At 35.6% G+C, this 21,103-nt stretch overlaps 2 protein-coding genes and 1 long non-coding RNA gene across 5 annotated transcripts; 1 reads left to right on the forward strand and 2 right to left on the reverse strand.

The window, feature by feature from the left end:
* Positions 1–620: 620 nt before the first annotated feature.
* On the reverse strand, positions 621–4,633 carry LOC306857098. Its single transcript, XR_013783069.1, has 8 exons — positions 4,523–4,633; positions 4,218–4,321; positions 4,041–4,104; positions 3,515–3,608; positions 2,811–2,951; positions 2,618–2,726; positions 1,783–1,908; positions 621–1,304 (listed from the first exon to the last, which is right to left on the reverse strand). It is a non-coding gene; the product is annotated as an uncharacterized lncRNA (long non-coding RNA).
* Positions 4,634–5,588: 955 nt separating this feature from the next.
* LOC306857089 (uncharacterized protein) lies at positions 5,589–8,828 on the forward strand. The gene is made up of 4 exons (XM_079396783.1): positions 5,589–5,666; positions 6,470–6,705; positions 6,802–6,986; positions 7,829–8,828. Exons 1-4 carry the CDS (start codon positions 5,603–5,605, stop codon positions 8,595–8,597), a joined length of 1,254 nt encoding a protein of 417 aa, XP_079252909.1. The 5' UTR covers positions 5,589–5,602; the 3' UTR covers positions 8,598–8,828.
* On the reverse strand, positions 8,774–18,829 carry LOC306857088 (uncharacterized protein). Of its 3 annotated transcripts, none has more exons than XM_079396782.1 (17): positions 18,677–18,829; positions 18,403–18,469; positions 18,081–18,237; positions 17,864–17,983; positions 16,607–16,860; positions 16,096–16,206; positions 15,664–15,774; positions 15,515–15,583; positions 15,384–15,431; positions 15,180–15,305; positions 14,886–15,056; positions 13,351–13,700; positions 12,751–13,061; positions 11,469–11,647; positions 10,582–10,754; positions 10,081–10,295; positions 8,774–9,511 (listed from the first exon to the last, which is right to left on the reverse strand). In XM_079396782.1, exons 3-17 carry the CDS (start codon positions 18,229–18,231, stop codon positions 9,267–9,269), a joined length of 2,634 nt encoding a protein of 877 aa, XP_079252908.1. In that variant the 5' UTR covers positions 18,232–18,237; positions 18,403–18,469; positions 18,677–18,829; the 3' UTR covers positions 8,774–9,266. The 3 variants fall into 3 exon arrangements, with proteins under 3 accessions (XP_079252908.1, XP_079252907.1, XP_079252906.1); XM_079396781.1 differs by having other exon boundaries at positions 18,554–18,829; XM_079396780.1 differs by having other exon boundaries at positions 18,652–18,821.
* Between the last annotated feature and the right edge of the window lie 2,274 nt (positions 18,830–21,103).

A 21,103-nucleotide genomic window follows, 5' to 3' on the forward strand; every position in this document is an offset into this window, starting at 1 on the left:
TGTGAATAGACACACTTCTATTGTTGTGTGTGTGGGAAACTCTGGAGAACAGAGTCACAGTTCTAGTGTCATTAGCATCCTAAACCCCAACACAAGCTCAAGATTTGACAAACACACAAGGGACTTTGACGAGCTGGTTTGATGATGAACAGAATTCCAGCACGATCACAGTTTATTTTCCTGAATGCATCATGAACTTTTAAAATGGCTTTTTTTTTTTGCATTATTTTGTCATCTAAACAAACATGTCACAAATTTAACTAAAATCGATTTGCAAAAAAAAAAAAGCAATTAAGTTATGTTTTACATATTCAATAATACATTTAATATCAGCAAAATCGCCAGAGTTAATTCAACTCTATGAGAGTTAATTTTAACACTTTACTGGTGTATATATAATCCACACTGGCCCGAGTTAAATTTACACTTTCAAAAGTGTTAATAAAGTAACACTGACTCAAGAGTTAAACATTTAATTCTTACCTATCATTAATTATTCAAAAACTTTATATATACACAATAGGCACTGATCTAGTCATACATTATAAAATAATTAAAGACCAATAATTAGGTCCAGAGCTAATTAGTTGCATAAATAAACCAATACAAAACAAAAACATACTTTCACATTTCATTTTTAATGAATCAATGAATGCAATGCATTTTGTAGCTTTGTAACGTTTTTTAACTCATGTACAGAAAAATGTTTTGTTTTTTTTCTTTATAAAAAATGATTAAAACACTGCCTAAACAAAACAATGGAAAGGCACAACATATGTATCCTCATTTGGTCCATATGCATTTTGAATGTTATAGGGTTTATAATGCTTAAGATCATCAGCTTTCACAATAGCATCAAACTCATTTCCATCAACAACTCTGAATGCAAAACAATGCTCACTGAAGAGCTCTGTAACAAGTTTTCCAACCACAAAATAAACATTTTCACCCAACACAAGAATGTTGGTGATTTTACAGAATGCTGGCAGTTCATGTTTTATCTCTGTGCAAATAGCAAGACCGGGTCTATATTCAGTGCCATCAAGTTTAGTCCAACTGGTAGAGTAAATGTCTGTCTGTACTGTGATTTGCAAAGCACTGGCCAAGTCTTCACTTGCAAAAATGTAGTGTACTTTGAAGAGCTCATCCAAAGCACGCAGAGAACCAGCCGTCTGACAAGGGATAAGCTTGTTATCCAGTGCAATGTAGTAGCTGTCAATCTTGTCTCGACTCCTCCCCATGGCTAGAAGATATGGTTGATGACTTTGGCTTTTCCCCAGGTGCTCATCAATGCTGCAGCATTACTACAAAGGTGAAAAACAAACAAGTTACCCTTCCAATTTTAGCCTTTTTACATTTTACAGGTAACAAAATAGACCTAAAAACGCTTGGTAATCTTATTTTATTTTTCAGACTATAAATTGTTTGTAATTTGAAACAAACTGCAATATACAGTATATTCTAAAGCATTGTTGTTTTGCGAGTGTTGTCCCATGCAACCGTGAATACTCAAACTAGAGTACACAAATGCATGCCCCCTCAAAAAAAAAAAAACAACTTCTACTTTTCTGATGGTTGGTAAACTTCACATGATACAACCCCGGAACATTAATCGATGGTTTCTGTAGTCAATGTAAGAGAAACACTTTAAATTTTTTAACTAGTATTTTTCTTACTTGTAATTACTGATAAATTTTAAAGTTTGGTTAACTGAAGAAAGTACTGATTAAATTCCAGGGTTTAAACTGATTGCAAGTATAAAATTAAAAAATATTAGTATACCTTATGAAACAACCTGAAGTTTCTCAACTGCATCAGAGGCACTTATTTTTGCAGCCATCTTTCGCCCAGCAGATGGTGGAAGAAAGTGAACCAGTAAAAGCAGTGTAGATAAATCACTGTCCCAGTCTGTGGTAAAATAAAAACAGGAAAGGTTTTTCTAAAGGTTTTTAGAATATTTGTTGCCGTATCTGCATTGTGAACAAGTTCCTGGCGATAGCGAAATGTCTGTCTCATCTTTTCAAAAATGGTTTCTTCAACTCCTGTATGAGCAAGAAGCGAAGTTTGACTGTAACAGTATTTTATATTGTTATAAGATAAATGAAATAAACAGTGCTCTATGTTTTTCTGGAAGCCAAGACGTGTTGTTCAGATGCTCTCTCTGTGTGCGTGCAACAAAAACCGTGCACAAGTTTTGAAATCTTCTTGCACTTCAATGCTCGCTTGAATATTTGAATACTGAATAGTGAACAGACAAGACGTAAAAACACGTCCAAATGATACAGTTTTACTCTGATGGTTAAACTTAGCAAATAATCACTGAATCACTTAAGAGTATATGAGATGTTGAAGACAGTGCCATTGGACAATAATTTTTATGTAAACAATGAGCAATCTATCGTGTCACCAAAAGTTATTGAGGTCATGTTTTTACATCACATGACAAGTCAATACAGAAATCATCGTGACAGGCCAAGTCATTCAAAAACCAATACAACTTTAATACAAAAAATTTAATTAGAGTGTAAGTAACTTGAATTATTGAATTAACCTGAATCTGTTTTTCATCAAATTGTTTAATTGTAACGTAATTAAAAACACGAGAAACTCATGTCACCTCCTTCGCTGATCTTTGCTCCTCCAACTCTGTCATCTTGCTATGATGTTTTGAGCCTTTTAGCACATCTTTCGGAGGGCACATCTTGTGCAGGAGCTGGCAGCGTCCTCTGCCAAAAATAAAATAAAAAAACACCACAATAATTGTGATCAATCTTTGTCACTGCACTATTTTATGTATGGATCAAAAGTACCTTCACTATGATCTTTTATGATTAATGTTGATTTTGGGTTTTCTTCTAGCAACTCTTCCAAAATATCTTGATCAATTTCAGTGTGGGACTCATCATATATCCTCAAGTCTGCTCCAGTCTGGAAATCAAATCTGCTTCGCACTGTAGACCAAAAAAGCAGCCATTACAACAACACTAAACAATATACCTAAAAATATTGGTTACAATACATCAATATTGATTGATACATCAATCGATTAACTGTATGATGCATCAGTGTACAAACAAAACACGATTAACGTTGATTTCATAGAAGTAGCTTTCTTGGATATTTTTGGATGTGTGTAAAGCGCACATAATGGGCAAAAATAATGTACTATTATTAGTATTACTTAGTATTAATTTGTATTACTTTGCATACAAAGGAATCAATAAGAAACTATTAAAAAAACTTTCTTTTCTCAATGTCCTTATTATGGATGGTACATGTGGAAAATGTTTAAGAAATTTTGTGAAACTGGTGTGAAATTTTCACAATTGCAATGTTTGTGTTATACACTTTGGTTGATGAGTTAATCAAGCTGTATAAAATAGACATATAGTGTTGTAATATTGATCTATATACCCCTGAACCACATCAAATCACTGCAATTAAGGTGTCAGCAAATATCATAAATGCTGGCTAAGAGAATACTTTGAAATATGATAAGAACAAGGACACTTACCTTCATTTATGAAATCTGTAAAAGTGAATCCATTCTGCAACTTTATGAATTTCTTGGAGTCTTTGAACTGCACCTTCACAAACACGACGTTAACCTAAAGAGAAAAAGGGTCTTAAAACATCTGTGCAGAGTCACTTTAATGTTTATAGTACAGGGGTTTTCAAAGTGGGGTCTGTGACATCATAAAATAATATGCCATATATTTTCAGTTCTACAAGTTGCACTATTATCCCTCCCACACTAACTTACAATTAAGGGGTCCTTGGAAAATGTTCTCCCCTGTCAGGTATCCCTGGCTCCACGAAGTTTGAAAACCCCTGGCTTATTACATTACTTTTTACACTGGGCACTTTTTAGGACTGGGTGACAGTGATATTTTAATTATGAGATAACCGTTTTAGCTGGTTAAGTAAAGAAACACTGGCTCGCTAAGACAAAAGGCTAACGTTAAACACAATGTTAAACAACGATTTATCAAACTATTTCGGTTTATGGAACGTTTATCTTCATGAAATAAAGAACTTACCTTCTGCGTTTTTCCCAGTTTGTCACGTTAGGCCATCTAATATAACGTTACTCCGCAGCCCGAACTGGAGAAAATGATGTATGTGGGAAAAGTTAACACTTTTGAGCCAGCAAAATATTGCTTTTAAACAATTATATTATAAATTACATACTGCAAATACGATTACAGAAAACTCACCGTCTAGCAGCGAGTGAGCGCTGGCCTCGTCTGCAGGAGAGTCGAAGCAAATGGCGTCCGAGAGAAGTTTCAGCGCGCGCAGCACGCCCTCAACGCTACACAAACTTGATATTTAACGAAATGTACAAATAAATAACAATAAAAAAATACACTGACCTATTACAAAGCTTTGTTAGTTGTTACAGTCAGCCAGGTCAAGTATTAAAATCCATGTCAAATAAATTAACAGACTTTTATAAGTAACGTTACCCCTAAACTCTATCGTAAACAATGATGTACATAACTTTATGAAATACATCACTTACTTTATGCACTTCTCCATTTATAAATGTATAATAATCGTTCTGTAGGTTTTCAGTTAAAAAACACGCTTCTTCGCTTCGGGTGGCGATTCAAATAAAATGGCGTCAGTGAGAAAAGTTTTAGCTGGTTGAAGCTCGCACCAGGTAAATGCCCCGGATGTAAAATCGCACTTACCAGTGTTAATGAGGTCAGGCGCTCAGTAGTTTCACCAGGCAGAGTATCCCTTTTACACCATCCGTGTTAATTCAGCACCATAACATTAACACTTTACTCTAAAACACCATAACACCAGGATTTTAACTCTGGTGATTTTGCTGTGATATTTTTGCATATTCTCATTGCATAATATTAATTCTGATCAGAAGGTGATAACTCTTTGACTCCTGCATCAAGTCAGGACATGTCGCTGTATGGCAAGCCGTTTTAGCATTTAAACCTTCGTTCAGACTATCCATAAATATATTTAGAGAGAGGAAAAATTGTATTTTGACGAGTGATAATTATAATTTGACTAGTCAGAATGACAATTAGAGATATCTGCAAATATAATTGCACTAGTAAGAAATCGGATTTGAGATATCTGTAAACATATTTTGACTAGTCAAAACTCAATTTAAGATATCTGTAATGATGTTATAGATATCTTTAAAAGACGCGTCATGTATCCGCAAATGTAATTAGAGATATCTCTAATTCCGTTTCGACTAGTTGCAATTATATTTGAAGATATCTGCATTGTATTTGCTAGTCCAATCTCCTGTTGCGTGACGTGAAACTACATTTCCTCAGCACCGCCCACAGTTCCGCCTCCCTAAATAACCGCTAACAACTTTAGCCTGCTTTTGTTTTCACGAAGAAAGGATATGAAGTACTTCAGGCATTATTAAGCCATGGCGGGAGCTGTTCTCGACAAAATAGCAAGAAAGTGTCAACAAATTGAAAGAGCTCAAAGTCAGGGAAATTGTGGTGAGCGCGAACTTTGTGCGATATATGATTGCTTAAGAAATGCACAGAGAATTGCATATTTGCTGCCTCCTGAGACGTATGAAGAATTAAACAGAAGTCTGGATGAAATTCGAACGATGCTGTCGACGCATTTGCAGAGTGAGGGAACTACAGCTTTTTCCGTCTCTCGAAGTAACTCAGGTGAATTTCTGGTTTTAAAAAGTTTGCTCTTTATCTGCAGTAATCGCATACACAAACGAGGAATCTCGGAAAGCTCGTCTTTGTCTTTTTTATGCGTTTGTTTATTTTCTGCTCTCTACTTTGATCATGACCATACCCATAGTAATACAACTGTAACTTTCTCCTCGGTCTGCACAAAAGTAGTCTTACCAGTGTACATGCTTTGTAACTATTCACTTACTAAATGAATACAGTTGTAATACAAATTAAAATCTATTTACATAATACATATAGTTAAAAGTATGACTGTACAACAAATTGTATGCCTACATAATTTTTATGTAAATAATGATTAAAATAACAATTCTTTGAATGGCTACTGAAAAACACTACTGATAAGGTTCCACACAAAGGTTAATCAGTCCATAAAAATGTATTTGTATGTGAGATTTCAGATTTCGTATCACACATAAGCATATACCATATTTAGGTTTAAAAATAACCAACAGACACTCAAACTGTTCAAAGTGTAATTTAATTTTTCAACTTTGCCCGGTCAAGTTCAATGACTCATAATAAAGAAATTGTATTTCTTCAACATTTGTAGGCCTACTAAAAAAAACAATGTTGAAAAAGTAGTTTAAATCTGCAATGCTGGGTAATGTGCAAAGTGCTTGTTACAGAATCACCCTCTTATTAGACCATTACTTTGTTCCATCCCTTCCTTTCTTTCCTTTCTTATTTGCCACAATTTTTCTAATATTACACTGCTTGCCATTAGGAGCTGCATGCCAGTAAAACAAATATGTTGCTTTCAATTGCAGGTAGCCGAGGTAGACCAGCCATTCAAATAACACGTGACCAAATTGAATTTTTAATGAAGCAAGGTCACACAGTCAAACGAATGGCAAGAATGTTAGGGTGCTCCTCCTCATTCTTGTACAAGAGGTCCAAGCTGCTTGGCGTATCAATCAGGAGCAGAATGTCAAGAGTGGATGATGGAGAACTTGAAAATGTAGTGAGACGACTACAATGCCAGTATCCAAATACTGGAAGTGAGGTAAGGCTTGTTTGATTTCATTTTAAGGTCTGTCCTATCAGTTCATAAACTAATTATTATTATTTCATTTTCTCCAATTCAATGCAAACATTTTAGATGATGCGAGCCTTACTGGTTGCAGAAGGATTAAAGGTTTCCCGCCAAAGGGTTCGTGAGATGTTGGTCCGTATCAATCCAGCGGCTGCTGCAAGGAGATGGAGCAGCACAGTGGCTAGAAGAGTTTATCATGTGCCCTATCCCAACAGTCTCTGGCACATTGATGGCAACATGCGCCTCATAAGGTTAGTTTAATGTAGTTTATGTTCTGCTGATGCAGCATAAAAATGGTGTGACAGTGCATTTCTGCGATACTAAAATATAGCCTAGTGTAGACCTGCATTATCAAATTCGGATTTATAGAATAAACAGCCAAACATGTTTAGAAACCTGAATAACCCAGCCATTTATGCTGGTTATGCATCTGATTTCAATTAAAAGTTATTTGTTTTTAAAGGTATTTGGTCTTAAATATGCTAAATAAATCTGTTACAGACTAGTCCATTACTGTGAACCTAAGCAGCCATTGTAAATCACAATACTACAATATCATTATTACAGTTCACCATATCGTCCTGGCTTAAAACCACTAAATGTTAAATCACTGACATTTTAGATCCAGTGACTTTTTTTTAAAGCTGGTTTGAAAGAGTCTGTACTGTGGAACTATATGAACGTTTGACTTTTAGAAAACTTGCATTTTCTATATGAATTATTAATACAGTACATACAATTATTCTAAGTATAACACAGTGTAGTTTATATTTCACTTCTATAGTCCCTAATATTCCAGTTGTCCTTATGTACACTTCCTAATTTCTTGATTATTAGACCCCGCTTTTTTCACCATTTATTAATGTTAAAATAAAAATTTGTCCAAACAGTACTTGATTATTTGTGCGCCCTGTTGTAAAGGTTAATTATTTAAAAATTTCATTTTAATGTGTCTATTGTGATGTCCTGCATAAAAGAAACCTGGGAACTGTGAAGAAGTTGGACCTGTAGCACTTCTTTGTTTGTTTCTTCACACTGTACTACCTATAATACTTAACTTACATTTGTATTATTATTATTTTTTTTCTTTTAGATGGGGCTTTGTGATTCATGGTGCAATCGATGGACATTCACGACTAATCACATACCTAAACTGCAACACCGACAACTGTGCCAGTACTGTACTGTCTCAGTTTATTCAAGCAACATGCCTTTATGGTCTGCCCTCTAGGGTAAGGTCAGATCACGGTGGTGAAAACTTACAAGTGGCCTTGTTCATGAACCTTGTACAAGGACTTCAGCGCCGGAGTCACATCACTGGGGAATCAGTTCACAACCAAAGGATAGAACGTTTGTGGAGGGATGTATTTTTACATGTGCTACATTCATTCTACAGCATGTTCTACAGTCTTGAAGATTCTGAACTTCTTGATCCCAGCAATGACCTTCACAAAGTTTCACTCGGCATAGTTTTTCTTCCACAGATCCAAGCCAGACTACAGCACTTCAAAGAGGCATGGAATCACCATGCTTTGCGGACAGAAAACAATAAAACACCAACACAGATATGGACTGAGGGAATGCTGTCAAGGATGGGAAATGACAGCACAGCTCTCAACAATGTGTTTGGAGACGATCCCTACAGGCCAGAAAATTTAAATGAACTTCTGGCTCAACATGGCATTGAGTATTTGCCCACAGCTGAAACAGAAGACATCCCAGCTGTAACTGTTGAACAGCCTCAAATTAACCTCACTCCTCAGCAAATGGAAACTGTGTCCCATGCTATTGACCATATCACAGATTTAAAGACTAAGTTTCAGGTGTGTTGTGCAGAAATTGCCAATCTTTTGGCAAACTAGTGTTGCAGATTAGAGTGTGTTAATGTCATTCTTTTGTAATATTTTAATATGTAAACGATGTAACTACAACAATGCTCTGTTGAAGAATTAATAGATGCTTACAGTAGATGCTGACATTGAAAAAATAATTTTCTGTGAAAAGCTGGTGTACAAGTGAGAACCTGAACAAAGAGTTAAAAGTGAGCAATGTTACTGTGTTTTTTCCACAATAAACAGTAACATGCACAATGCAGAATAATGCATTTTATTTTGGAATAGATGCACATCTCAAACATATTTGACTTGAAAGTGGTTCTTAAATGGAACTTTAAATTAATAAAAGGTGTACTCAGTTGTAACTATACCTAAAATTACTTTATATAAAGAGGTAATATTAAGGCTTAAAGCATGAGACTTCTGTAAGTCATAATGCATTGACAACATTTTGTTTTCTTTGTTAACCTTTTCCTTTAAAAGTGGAAAAATGTACATTTTTTTTTCCACTCCAAAAATTCAGAACATAGAAACTAATACACTTTGTACTATTTGAGGTTGAGTAAATGGTCACAGAATTTTCATATTTGGGCTAACTCCCCCTTTAACAACGACAACAAGATACAAACTCACAACAAGATACAAACTCAACACAATGCAACAAAACCCCATCCATTATGGATGCAGCTCTAGATTTCAGGCAACACCAAAATATGGGCTTTGCATGATTCCCTCCGTCATGTAGGTCTTGAACATTTCATATTCTTTGTGTATCGGCAGTCGTAATATAATGAGGCAAGTATTGGCCTCGGGAAAGATTTTTCCGTCTTGATGGAGGAACTCTATTTCTGGGCGGTGGGGGAAACCCAGGGGTGGCACTGTGGAGGCTCCAGTGGTAAATTCCATTATTCTCTCAAGAGTGACTGCATCACTCTCTCCCTCTGCAAAATATATGTACAGAAAATCACAAACTTCAAAAGACTCTAACCTATTATAAAATGTGTGGTAAGTGCAGTTCTTTGACAGCGATATTTTGATCTAAACAGAGTTAGTCAGCCTGTCTAATTATGACTACATCTAACTGCATTGTTTCTATATTTTTTCTGATTACAAAAAAAAAAAAACAATCCTAAGTATTTGTTCTGCATAATGGCTAGATTCACCACAAATAAGATAATTTTTCATTGTGAACACTCCTTTTCTTCAAATCTAAGTCACTGTTTTTATTAATCACTTTTTGTTTTTAGAGGACCAATAACGTAAAACAAAGAAAAGCCAATTAAAAATAAAAGCTACATAAAGTAGCGTTGGCATTCCAGCTATTAATTTAACGGCATGTGTCCCATTCAAACAGTCTGAATATTAATATTTACTGTAATCGTAGTGATTCAGGACAAGACACAAACACAACTTGGAAAATGGATTTAGTAATTCACTCATTATACTGTATACATTTTGAAAAAAAATGACATGGATGTACCCTTAACATTACATAAAAAACATTTCATACCTTCAACATCGATCAACCAGTCCCTCCAGTGGCATACAGTCTGGTTTTCCTTTGCCCTTCTGTTGCTCCCTTGTGGGGAGAAGTTAACATGAAAAAGACTGCAGAGATCCTTTGCCTGAAGGGGCCTCTGCTCATTGATGAACATATCATAAAAAAGTGCAGGATATTTCTGCATCTCTTCCAGCAAACCGAGAGTTTGCAACCCTTCTGAAAACCTGTAAAACAAACATAGCACTCAATGTAAGTTTCAAGCAGATGATAGCTATGTTGTCAGAAAGGAAAGGCTTAAAAATTTACTTCACCCCAAATAAATTAAATTCTGTCATTAATTATTCTGGTCAACCCATAAGACCTTCATATATGTTCTACCATGACAACTTTCAGAAGGTGTTAGCATGGTAGTATCTTTATTTGAGTTCTGGAGGTTAACTAAAGTCCTGGGGTGTGAAAACCAATGAGGGTGAATAATTAACAACAGAATTTTAATTGTTGGGCACTTACTGGTCCAAGGCAGCTCTTAGCCTTCCATTCACAAAGAACTCTGCAGCTGACTGGACAAGAGAGTTCCTTTCTGTCAGGCTTGATACATATCTCAAGGCACCAATGATACTTAAGCTGTCTGCTGCTTCTGTAATGGCACAATTTGCCTCCAGAACATTTGTTGCTTCCTGTATCTAAAACAGTTGTGAAAAAAGAAATTTTACAATTGTGAGAAAAAAAAAAAATCTAAAACCGGCATGATAAAGAGGTCAGGTGATGCATTTTCTTGTTTTCCTTTTTCTTTAGTGTGTTAATTAGGTGTTCGTACTTGTATAAGATTTGCAGTTACAAAGCAGTGTCCCACAAAAGGTAAGGTGACACATTTCAACCACATTTATACCAAAGAGCTCTGTTATCAGTGGAAAACGAAACCATCTGTATCAGCATAGAATGAAATTGTTACACAAAGAGAACCATTTGTACTGCTGGTGGAAAAGCAGCTCTAGATGTCCTGTGTTGTTTCACACTGGCGCCTGCTCAAGCAGAGCTGAGCATCATTTACCCATTAACTGTCTTATATGAAATTTGAAAGCTGTAGCTTGCGATTATGGTAAGGGGCATTCAATTTCTGACACACACTTGTGGTGTTCGGTCAATCACAGTGACCGAACAATCAATCACAGCCCCTACTTTGAGCTGGAAGGAGAAGCATTGTAGAAAATGCCACATTTGAGAGAGGCTGGGCATAGAATAGTATATGAAAAATAATTAATGCACAGTATATGAAAAATAATGTGTTTTTTAAACATTGAAGCATGTCGACACATATTTTACCAAATACACAAAATAATGATCTTTAATAATAGCATCATATAACACCTTTAAACAGTTCTCAAACATCTCCGTACCTTGATTAGTTGCTCCCTCAATGTATGATCTCCAATCTCATCCACTGAGGCAGGGGATGTTGGCACACCACAGAGCTGCTGAAAAAGCCTTTCAGAGAAGAAATGTGGTCCAACTCCTCCATGGACGACACACAAAGCAATCATCTTCCCCACTGATGCATACAACATAGTCTCCAAAGCTAAAGCAAAACAGAAAAAAATATTGATGTCAGAAATTCCTACAGAACCATTATGAATATTTTTAAGTTAATATTTTATCCCTCAGTCACCACTGGCTTAAATTTTGTTATTAGAATTCAGGTGATCTGATCATAATTGGACTATGTTTAATGCAGGTGAAAACAGGGACTGTCATTCTTACATTCTACAGTCTTACATATCATTAATGTAACTGAGGAAAAATGACATTTTTTTAACAGATTCATCTTTTTGACCCTTTGTAAGTCTTATCTGTGTCAAAATAGTTTTGTCTTAGAATTGCATATGAACTAAAAACGGCAAGCTATATGATCAAAACTGTGTCCTATAAAGTCACAATTGCTAGATATAAACTCTATAAGTCAACTTTAAACTTTATAAGTCACAACTGCAAGTTTGTATCCCATAATTGAGGATAAATAGTTACCTTTTTTATTTTGTGGCAGCTTCCACATAAAACATCTTTGCATATGAAAGTTATATATACACATACTGTATGTGTAACTCTCTTGAATACGTTTACAAATTTTTAGTATAACAGCGGTATAAATTAACAAAATGTGAGGTGTTGATTATAGCATTATATTTTGATCTACCCTCAACACTTGAAAGGTTACAGGGATGAGCACTCAGTGTTGATCAAGTGAATGCAGTGATCTCATCATTGCAACATGATTTCTGCTCTCTCACAAAATCCTTTTATCACAACTAACAGTGCAAACAAGATGTAAATACAGCATATAGTACAATGTACCCCTGTCATTCATTTTAACAGACCCGTATACAATAAAAGTCTTTACTGGACTACCAAGTTAGATATTATTTCTGAAACTAGCAGAATGTTTTAATAGAACAATGTGAAACTTACAAAATTAAATTTCTCATGACCCCATAAAAAAATCCAAACACAAGAGATCAAAAAGACTGTTCGACTATTTGACTCTTAAGGTGGAATCCAAAAAGCATCATCTGACCAGTAGTGGTGTGAGGAAAAAATAACTACTTTTTCAAGGACACTGAAGAGCTGAACAGCATTACAACATAACCTGACACAAAAGCTTTCTGCTTTAGCAGGAGTACTGACCTTGAGTGTCTAGAGCCAAACTCCTGTCTTTCTCATTGCCCTGAAAAACATTTGATTGATGGACGGCCCGCATCAACAACCGCAAGTATTCTCTAGTAGGGCCACCTTCATCTATTGCCCCTTCCCCATTTTCGTCAGCATCAACAAACACTACATCTAGTTTTGCTTGTGGGTTGAATCGTCGCCGTTTGATAGCTTGCAGGCTGCAGTGTAATATGTTTTCTCTGAACACATTTATTTGGTTTGCTGTTGGGCAGATGTTTCCATCAATTTTGCTTTGCAGTTTTTTTAGAATGGTCTGTAGGTCAACCCTGCAAAAGACAAAGATTGGATGTTTTTAGTCAAATGCTGAGCATTTTGGTATATTTCAGAATATTGCTAGTTGCATAAAGCTCGCTCCCGCATGCAGGGACTTCCAGTCACAAAGCAACCTCATCCCATTATTTTTAAATGAAGAGTTGTTGGCTTTCCGTGTGTGTTTGTGTGTGTGTGTGTATGTGTGTGTGTGTGTGTGTGTTTGTTTGTGTGTGTTTGTTAATTTGTGAATGCATAAAAATATTTTTTTTAACTGTTAGTAAATAAGCATATATAGGAACATACTCATCTAGGACCACGGAGCTCCCTTGAGCTATTAGGGATAGATCTACAATGTCTGATGGCTGGGGAGATGGAGAACTAAGTGGCGTCTCCTCATCAATGTCTATGACAATTGGCTCTGCAGGTTGGTCTTCAAAATTAAAATTAATGAATGGAGTCTGAGCTGTGAACGAAGCCACAGAAGGCTGTACATAGGGCTGAGCAACTGAAGACTGGGCAGTGGGCAGAACAACTGCAGGCTGGGCAGAGGTCGGAGTGACTGGAGACTGGACTGGGGATAGAGCCACTGAAGACTGAACAAAGGACGAATCCACTGGAGGCTGGGCAACATTTACAGGGTCGCTGTGTTTTTCCTGAAATGAAAAGAACAAAGAACAATAATGACAAAACTGTGATTTAAAAAGTAGTGTCGAGCTCACACCCGGAGCAGTGGGCAGCTATTGCTGTGGCGCCCGGGGAGCAGTTGGGGGTTCGGTGCCTTGCTCACCTCAGTCGTGGTAGAGGGTGGAGAGAGCGCTGGTTATTCATTCCCTCCACCTTCAATCCCTGCTGGACCTGGGACTCAAACCCGCAACTTTTCGATTACAAGCCTTGCTCCCTAACCATTAGGCCACAGCTGCCCCCAAGTTAGGCTATATTAGGTTATATTGGCCACAACCCATTGGGTGTGGATGACAATTCGATTCAGAACTACAAACACGAGTACAAAATGTAAAAAAAAACAATGTGAGACCAATGGAGAGGGGGTTTGAGTGACTAATAATAAAAATGTAAACTGAAAAAAAAAAAAAAAAAAAAAAAAGTTTAAAGTTATGTTTCATCTTAACTAACATTTAAAAAGATCCATTATGCCTTGAAATTTTAAATGCATCATTATGCATGAATAGACGAGTATAACTTCACACGTAAAACCCATAATTTGCAGATCAACCTGCAACTTATTTTCTCTCCAAATAGTAGGAAATCAATTGAAATGTGGAGGATATTAACTGTGAAAAGATGATTGACAGGTCAGTTTAAAGTACCATTAAAAGACAGTTTTATGACTGGATAGAATGTCCCAAAGCTTGCCTACTCTTCAGTCACACTCAAAACTATGTACATTTTCTTAAAAAAAAAGAGTACATACTTTTAGGGCACGGTATAGGCAAACTGGGACAAAGGGATTGATTACCACCTGTTTGATTAATTAGTCTTGTTTGATTTCCTTTTTAAGTTGTACCCTTACCGTCACTTGTTGTCCAGCTTTTGCTGCCTGTCTGCCTGCCTTTTTGGATCATTACATTAAACTGGATCAAAGAATACGTTTGAGAATCAAAATTTAATTGAATAGAAAAATGTGTCAAAACCCAGCCCTGTTAATCACATCTGATCAATCCTTGAAACTCCAAATGAGTAAACAATGCTTTCCTAAAACTTAACAGGGACAATCAGGCCAAAAATTATAATAATTTATCAACAAAAGGTAATGCATATGGCCATATGAAAATCATTATGAAAAAAAAAACTTGCTCAAGTATACTGCTGTAGTAACCTACCAGATTATCCAAGGGTGATGTCCAAAGGATATACAATGTAGAGAAAGGTTTGATTCCATGATCTGAAATTGACCCAGTAGAAGTGCTCTCTATAGCATTTGAAGAAGTAGCTTCCTGGATTCTGAACACCTCACTGGCCATTTCATCTTGCCCAATAAAATCAAACAAAACCTAAAAAAAAGGCCCACGATGGCAAATATTATTAAAATAAAGAAATCCCAGAAATGAGGAAAAGAAACTAAATAAAACATCTATGAAAAAATCCTTAATCCTTCTTCACAATGAACTTCTTACTTGAATTGAATCAGCCATGATGAACTTCCTCTTAATTAAATCTCCATTTGGATATTTGACTTTCAGAAATTCTCCATCTAGAGGTTCAACACGAACGGCCATTCGCTGGCGTCTTTCCTCAATGGCCTAAAAAAAAGATATATATAAAAAAAAAAAGAAAAAAGAAAAAGAAAATTCAATAAAATATTTAGTGGCAGCACTAACCTTTTTGCGCTTTTCTTCCAGAACCTCATAGCAGCGCCTCCTTCTGTCCTGCAATACCATAGATTTAATATACATTTTTGTGCACCCAAATTTTAACCATGGCAAGCAAACTGCAATAAGTCAAAAATTACCTTTTCTATATCTGCCAACAAAGAAGCATTATATTCTTCATCTTGCTGGGAACGTATAGCTCGCCACTCCTGAAGGAAATAAAGTACAACTGTGAGTCAAATCATTAATAGTTACAACCTTTGACAACATCAAAAATTATTTCCCTCACATGCAGATTTACAGATTCTGTAATCTCAGCATTGAAGGAGGTTTCATCAAGTGCTGTAGTATTGGATGGTTGTTGTGAGTTCTGGGAAATGGCTGTGGATGGTGTCATTACCTAGGAGAAGACAAAAAAAAAAAAAAAAAAAAAAAAAAACGACAAAGACTCACTGCACAGTAAGGAATTTACTTGAACTGTCACCTAACATTAAATGTGCACTGTGCAGAAACATATTTTATATGTATAAACATAATTTATATTAAGGTTAAATTAAAGACCAATTCAACTGAACATGTCTTAAAGAAATGACTCATTCATTTGAATATTTAGGCCCAGATTTACTAAACAGGACAAATTAGCACGAGAACACAATCCCATAAATGCACTGATGGGAGTATAAAGTTCTGGGGTAGATTTACATTAAATAACTTCACTCACATGCAGATTTACAGCTTCTGTAGTCTCAGCATTGAGGGAGGTTTCATCAAGTGCTGTAGTATTGGATGGTTGTTGTGAGTTTTGGGGAATGGCTGTGGATGGTGTCATCACCTAGAAGAAGACCAAAAAAAAAAAAAAAAAAAAAAGACAGAATTTGTTAGACTCACTGCACAGTAAGGAATTTACTTGAACTGTCACCTAACATTAAATGTGCACTGTGCAGAAACATATTTTATATGTATAAACATAATTTATATTAAGGTTAAATTAAAGACCAATTCAACTGAACATGTCTTAAAGAAATGACTCATTCATTTGAATATTTAGGCCCAGATTTACTAAACAGGACAAATTAGCATGAGAACACAATGCACTGATGGAATGTAAAGTTCTGGAAAATACTAGCACATTGACGAGCACAAGGTTTGTTATGCCAAAAGAGGGTTGTGTTAGAGCAAAATGTCAGTATATCTGGCCCTTGGACTTTGTTTAACATGTAGTGAAGTCATACCTGTGAAACTTCAGCTCTTGGGACTATATAGAGCCTGCTCTTTCCAATTGCTTTTTTTAGGTCTTTCACACTATTTGCATGCACTTTTTCTATCTTCCGTCCTTTTCCTGCTCTTGCCAAATGAAAACCTATTAAGTTTAAATTCACAGTTGGGTAGCATTGGCAGACAAAATTGTTTAATTCGGACAGAGTCCAATTTATTTGAATTTTTGATCGTTGGGTTCCTCTCCCTGTTGTTTCGTGTACTGGTCTACCTACAAAATTGAAAGTACACATAAGCAACATAAAATAAACAACAGCTCATCAACTAATCATATACTGTATGTAAGAGATCAGGTTTAATATAATACAGCTCACTACCAAGTTTGGTGAACAATAAGTAACATTTCCTGTTTTTAAAAGGATTTTTTTCCGGTATTTAAAACACTTTAATGCCCACCAAGATTAAAAATTGTCCCTCTGATAGCTGACTGCTTTTTAAACGCTCCTGTGAGTGTTTGCATAGGCACTCTGTGAAGACTGTCAAAGGTTTCAGTTTACAACGGGTCTTTGCTGCATTAACATTTGTAGGTAGTCACTGACATATCTGTTGCAAAAACACAACGTCCAAACAGATGTGTTTAATTTAATCAGTATCTACACCACCAGGAATGGCAAAAATGACTTTTTGTTCACTGCTTCTTTGTGTCTGCACACTCACAAATCCATTCATTATTACTAACGAAGTATAACAAGAAAATCATTGCTGTGCAGACAGCTCCATTGATGACGAGTTTTTGAAACAGTACTACTTTGCATACCTCGCATTGACCTGAAGTACTGAACAGCTTCAGTGATTATAATGCCAGCAATCTTTGCTCACTTTCTGTATTAAAGCTGTATTAATGTTTTTCATGCTACTAACTACAAAATAAAAAGTTTCTGCATTAATAAACTCATTTAAATGTGCAGGTGAATCCAAGAGACTATGATAACCATAGCAATGGATGGAACAAAACAATCGGATAGGGTATGTCAAATGATCTGTGCAAGTTTTAGAGTGTAAAAGCTAAATTATAGAAAAAAAATACAAGAGTTAAATAAAGTATAAAATAGTTCTAAATACTTGTTTTTATTATCTGCCCTGACAGTAATTTCCTTTTATGAATAAACAGGATAAGCTAATCTTAAAAATGGTTTTGAAATATTTGAATTGGTAATTCCAAAATATAACGCTGTGGTACATCTGAAATCCTTATATATCAAGTATATATTTACCTAATCCCATGTTTGCAAACCGCTCAAGCTCTGTTGTAGATGGTAAAATTGCAATATCTGGGCCTGAGAGCAGGAAAAGGTGTGTCTGCCAGACAGAATTTTCTTGCCTTCCCGGTGGTCCTGACACACACATAGAAATACACAGTTAAATAATATCTTAAACACTGGTAAATCACTGTTAATTTTGCAAATGGTTACATAGCACAACCCAACTTACTGTTAAGTCGTTGGACCTGGCGCCGGAAAAGGCGTCTAGTTGAAGTAAGGAGATTGTTATTATCGTTAGCTAAGAGCTGTTGTCTGGCTCTTGAGATGCTGTTAAAAACTCTGTCAAAGATCGCTGGCTGCATCTCCTGATCTGATGACATGGTAGGCTGAGAGAAAACAGTTTTCCCCAAACGCATCAAGGTCAGGAATTTAATATTGCCTAAAATATCCAGATTTTGTTTTTTCGTTTTCATACATGCTTAATGTAATGAAGCAAGTCTGCACAGACCGATCAGCATATGACATTAACGTAAGCAACAGAAAAACAAAACCTGAATATTAGACGTAGAAATCCTGGCCACGACACGTCCGAGGAAAAAAACGGCACGTAGGGTCACTCTACAGAACAGAATATTGTACATTGCAATGTGGAATTCACCTTCACATTTTCACAATTAAAGATAAAAGAAAATTATACATTACCATCGAACATGAAGATGGAGCCAAACAAAATAGCTATTTTATTTATAAGAGAATTGGTCTATAAAAGACTCGTTTACGTTCCTGTAACGTTAACTTACGTGCTCTGAAGACATTTCCACTCACATTTAATGACTACATGAAGCACAGCAAATCCGACCATACGTAAACAGCAATATGTAAAAATGTGGATAAACATTTAAAACCTAATAAATAGCCTATGGCCACACCATATAACTTATGCCTGATAGGCTATATCAATTTATTACACGGCTCTCTGGAATGCTTGATTCTGATTGGTCAGTTGAGACATTTGCAGGTTCGTTCTTTTCAAATAATAACCGCTCCAAAGTAATAATGCATAGCCGGTACTACTTGTATGTTTAAAATCCCTCCGCGCCAACAAAGATTACCGTTTGGCGCCATCTTATGACAAACAGAATGTTAGTCACGTGGTACTATATCGTTCCGTGGAAGGATAAAAATGTTAATTTAAAACAAATATGCCAATAAAATGTTTCAAATTCATATTCATGTCCAGTTTTTTTTCCTTATGTGGCAAGTAGCTGTGTAATAAGCGGGATAATGTACAGGCAGCCTGTAGTTATCGCGAAATAAGCCCCTTCAGTGTGATACAAGACCCTCCGCATCGCGTCGGGTCCTGATCACACTGTCGGGGCTTATTTCGCGATAACTACCGGCTGCCTGTACATTATCCCTTACTTGACATTGCAATTTATGAATTAAATCAACATTACGACAAAATGAAAAACATAAACGTAAATTATTAGGGGGCTAAATATAATATAAATTCCGGCGCTATCTCTGACAACTATATAGTAATAATATATATTACCTTACAAGCTGTTCATTTACAACGCAATGAACGCATTGTTGTAAATGATTTGCAAATAATGCAGTTACAATTACAGTGTTAACCTACAGGAATTATTTAATTAACTTACCTGAAAACCAGGTCAGGACTCAGGCCGTTTTGAGATTTTGGCGCGCTCGTCGAAGACCTTATGGTTAAGTCGGGGCTTAGCAAAGGGGTGGTTTGTGTACACAATTAAGATATCTATTAAATAATTATGACTAGTCAGAATGTTAATTCTAGATATCTACATTCAGATTCTTCCTAGTCACAAAGCTGAATGCGGATATCTCCAAAGAAAGATCCTCCTAGTCGAAAATCTGATTGAGATATCCATAATTAAATTGCAGATATCTTTAAATAGGTTTTGACTAGGAAGAATTCCAATTCAAGATATCTCTAATCAAGTTGTGCCTAGTCAAAAAATCCAATTCAAGATATCTTCAACTGTAATTCGACTAGTAGTAAATTATTTACAGATATCTACAAATGTATTTGTGGATATCTTTAAAAATGACGAATGAAAGATATCTCCAATTGGATTATGACTAGTAAAAACCCAGTTAGAGATATCTTGAATTATAATTTGCACTAGTGGCAACTCAGTTAGAGATATCTCTAATTTAATTGTCACTAGTAAAATTGTAATTAGAGATATCTCTAATTACAATTATGCCTAGTGAAAATTCATTTATAGATATCTTTAATTACAATTTCTACTAGTCAAAACTCATTTGTAGATATCTGAAAATATTTTCCAATGGAAGTTAATGGAAGAATATGACTAGTCATAAAAGCAATATAGATATCTCTAATGTATATTACGACTAGTCAAATTAACATTGTAGATATCTTCAATGCATATTATGACTAGTCACAATCACATTGTAGATATCTTGATTGCAATTACGACGAGTCAAAATTGCAGAATAGATATCTGGAATTGGAATTATGACTAATCAAAACTGAATTATGACTAGTATGGCAAAGAGTATTTAATGCTAAAACGGCTTGCCATAGTCGCTGTGCATCAGGACGTTTCCCTCCAGATGGTTGGTGACGTCAGGTTGAAGTCTTCAGCGTCACTAATGCTCCATTCAGGACTCTGGATGCTTTTGTGCTCCATTGATGTGAACACAGAGAGTCGGTGTGGGAACCTCACATGAGATCTACTCACACTGACCAGCACAAACACACACATCTGCTTCATCTGGACTCCATCGTGTGTGAGTGACGTCATGGCAGCAATAATAATGCTGAATAACATAAATGATGACATTAAATATCAGCACTATATTTGAGACGACATAAAATGTTGATCTTCATGCAAATCCTCTTAAATAATCCATATTTATCCAAATAATACTGTAAGAACTTGTTTGCCCAAAACAAGAAACATTTGAACATTTGATTTATATTGATTTTATTGTATTCTGTTATTTTTCCCTTCCCTCTCTGTTTTAAAAGTTTAAACTTTGTTTGTTCCTTAAGTTAAAGTTTAAACTTTTGAACTTTTAAACTTTTTTGCACTTAAATTATACCACAATTTGGTTCAACTTCTGTTGTTTTTAAATGCACTCCATGAATAAAGTATGATCTGACATAACATAAATGTTTTTTTATACAGTTTTATTTATACATGGAATGCAAACTAAAACACTGCTTTGTTTAAAGTACAG

Source organism: Barbus barbus (assembly GCF_936440315.1).
Source record: "Barbus barbus genome assembly, chromosome: 37".
Classification (NCBI taxonomy): domain Eukaryota; kingdom Metazoa; phylum Chordata; class Actinopteri; order Cypriniformes; family Cyprinidae; genus Barbus; species Barbus barbus.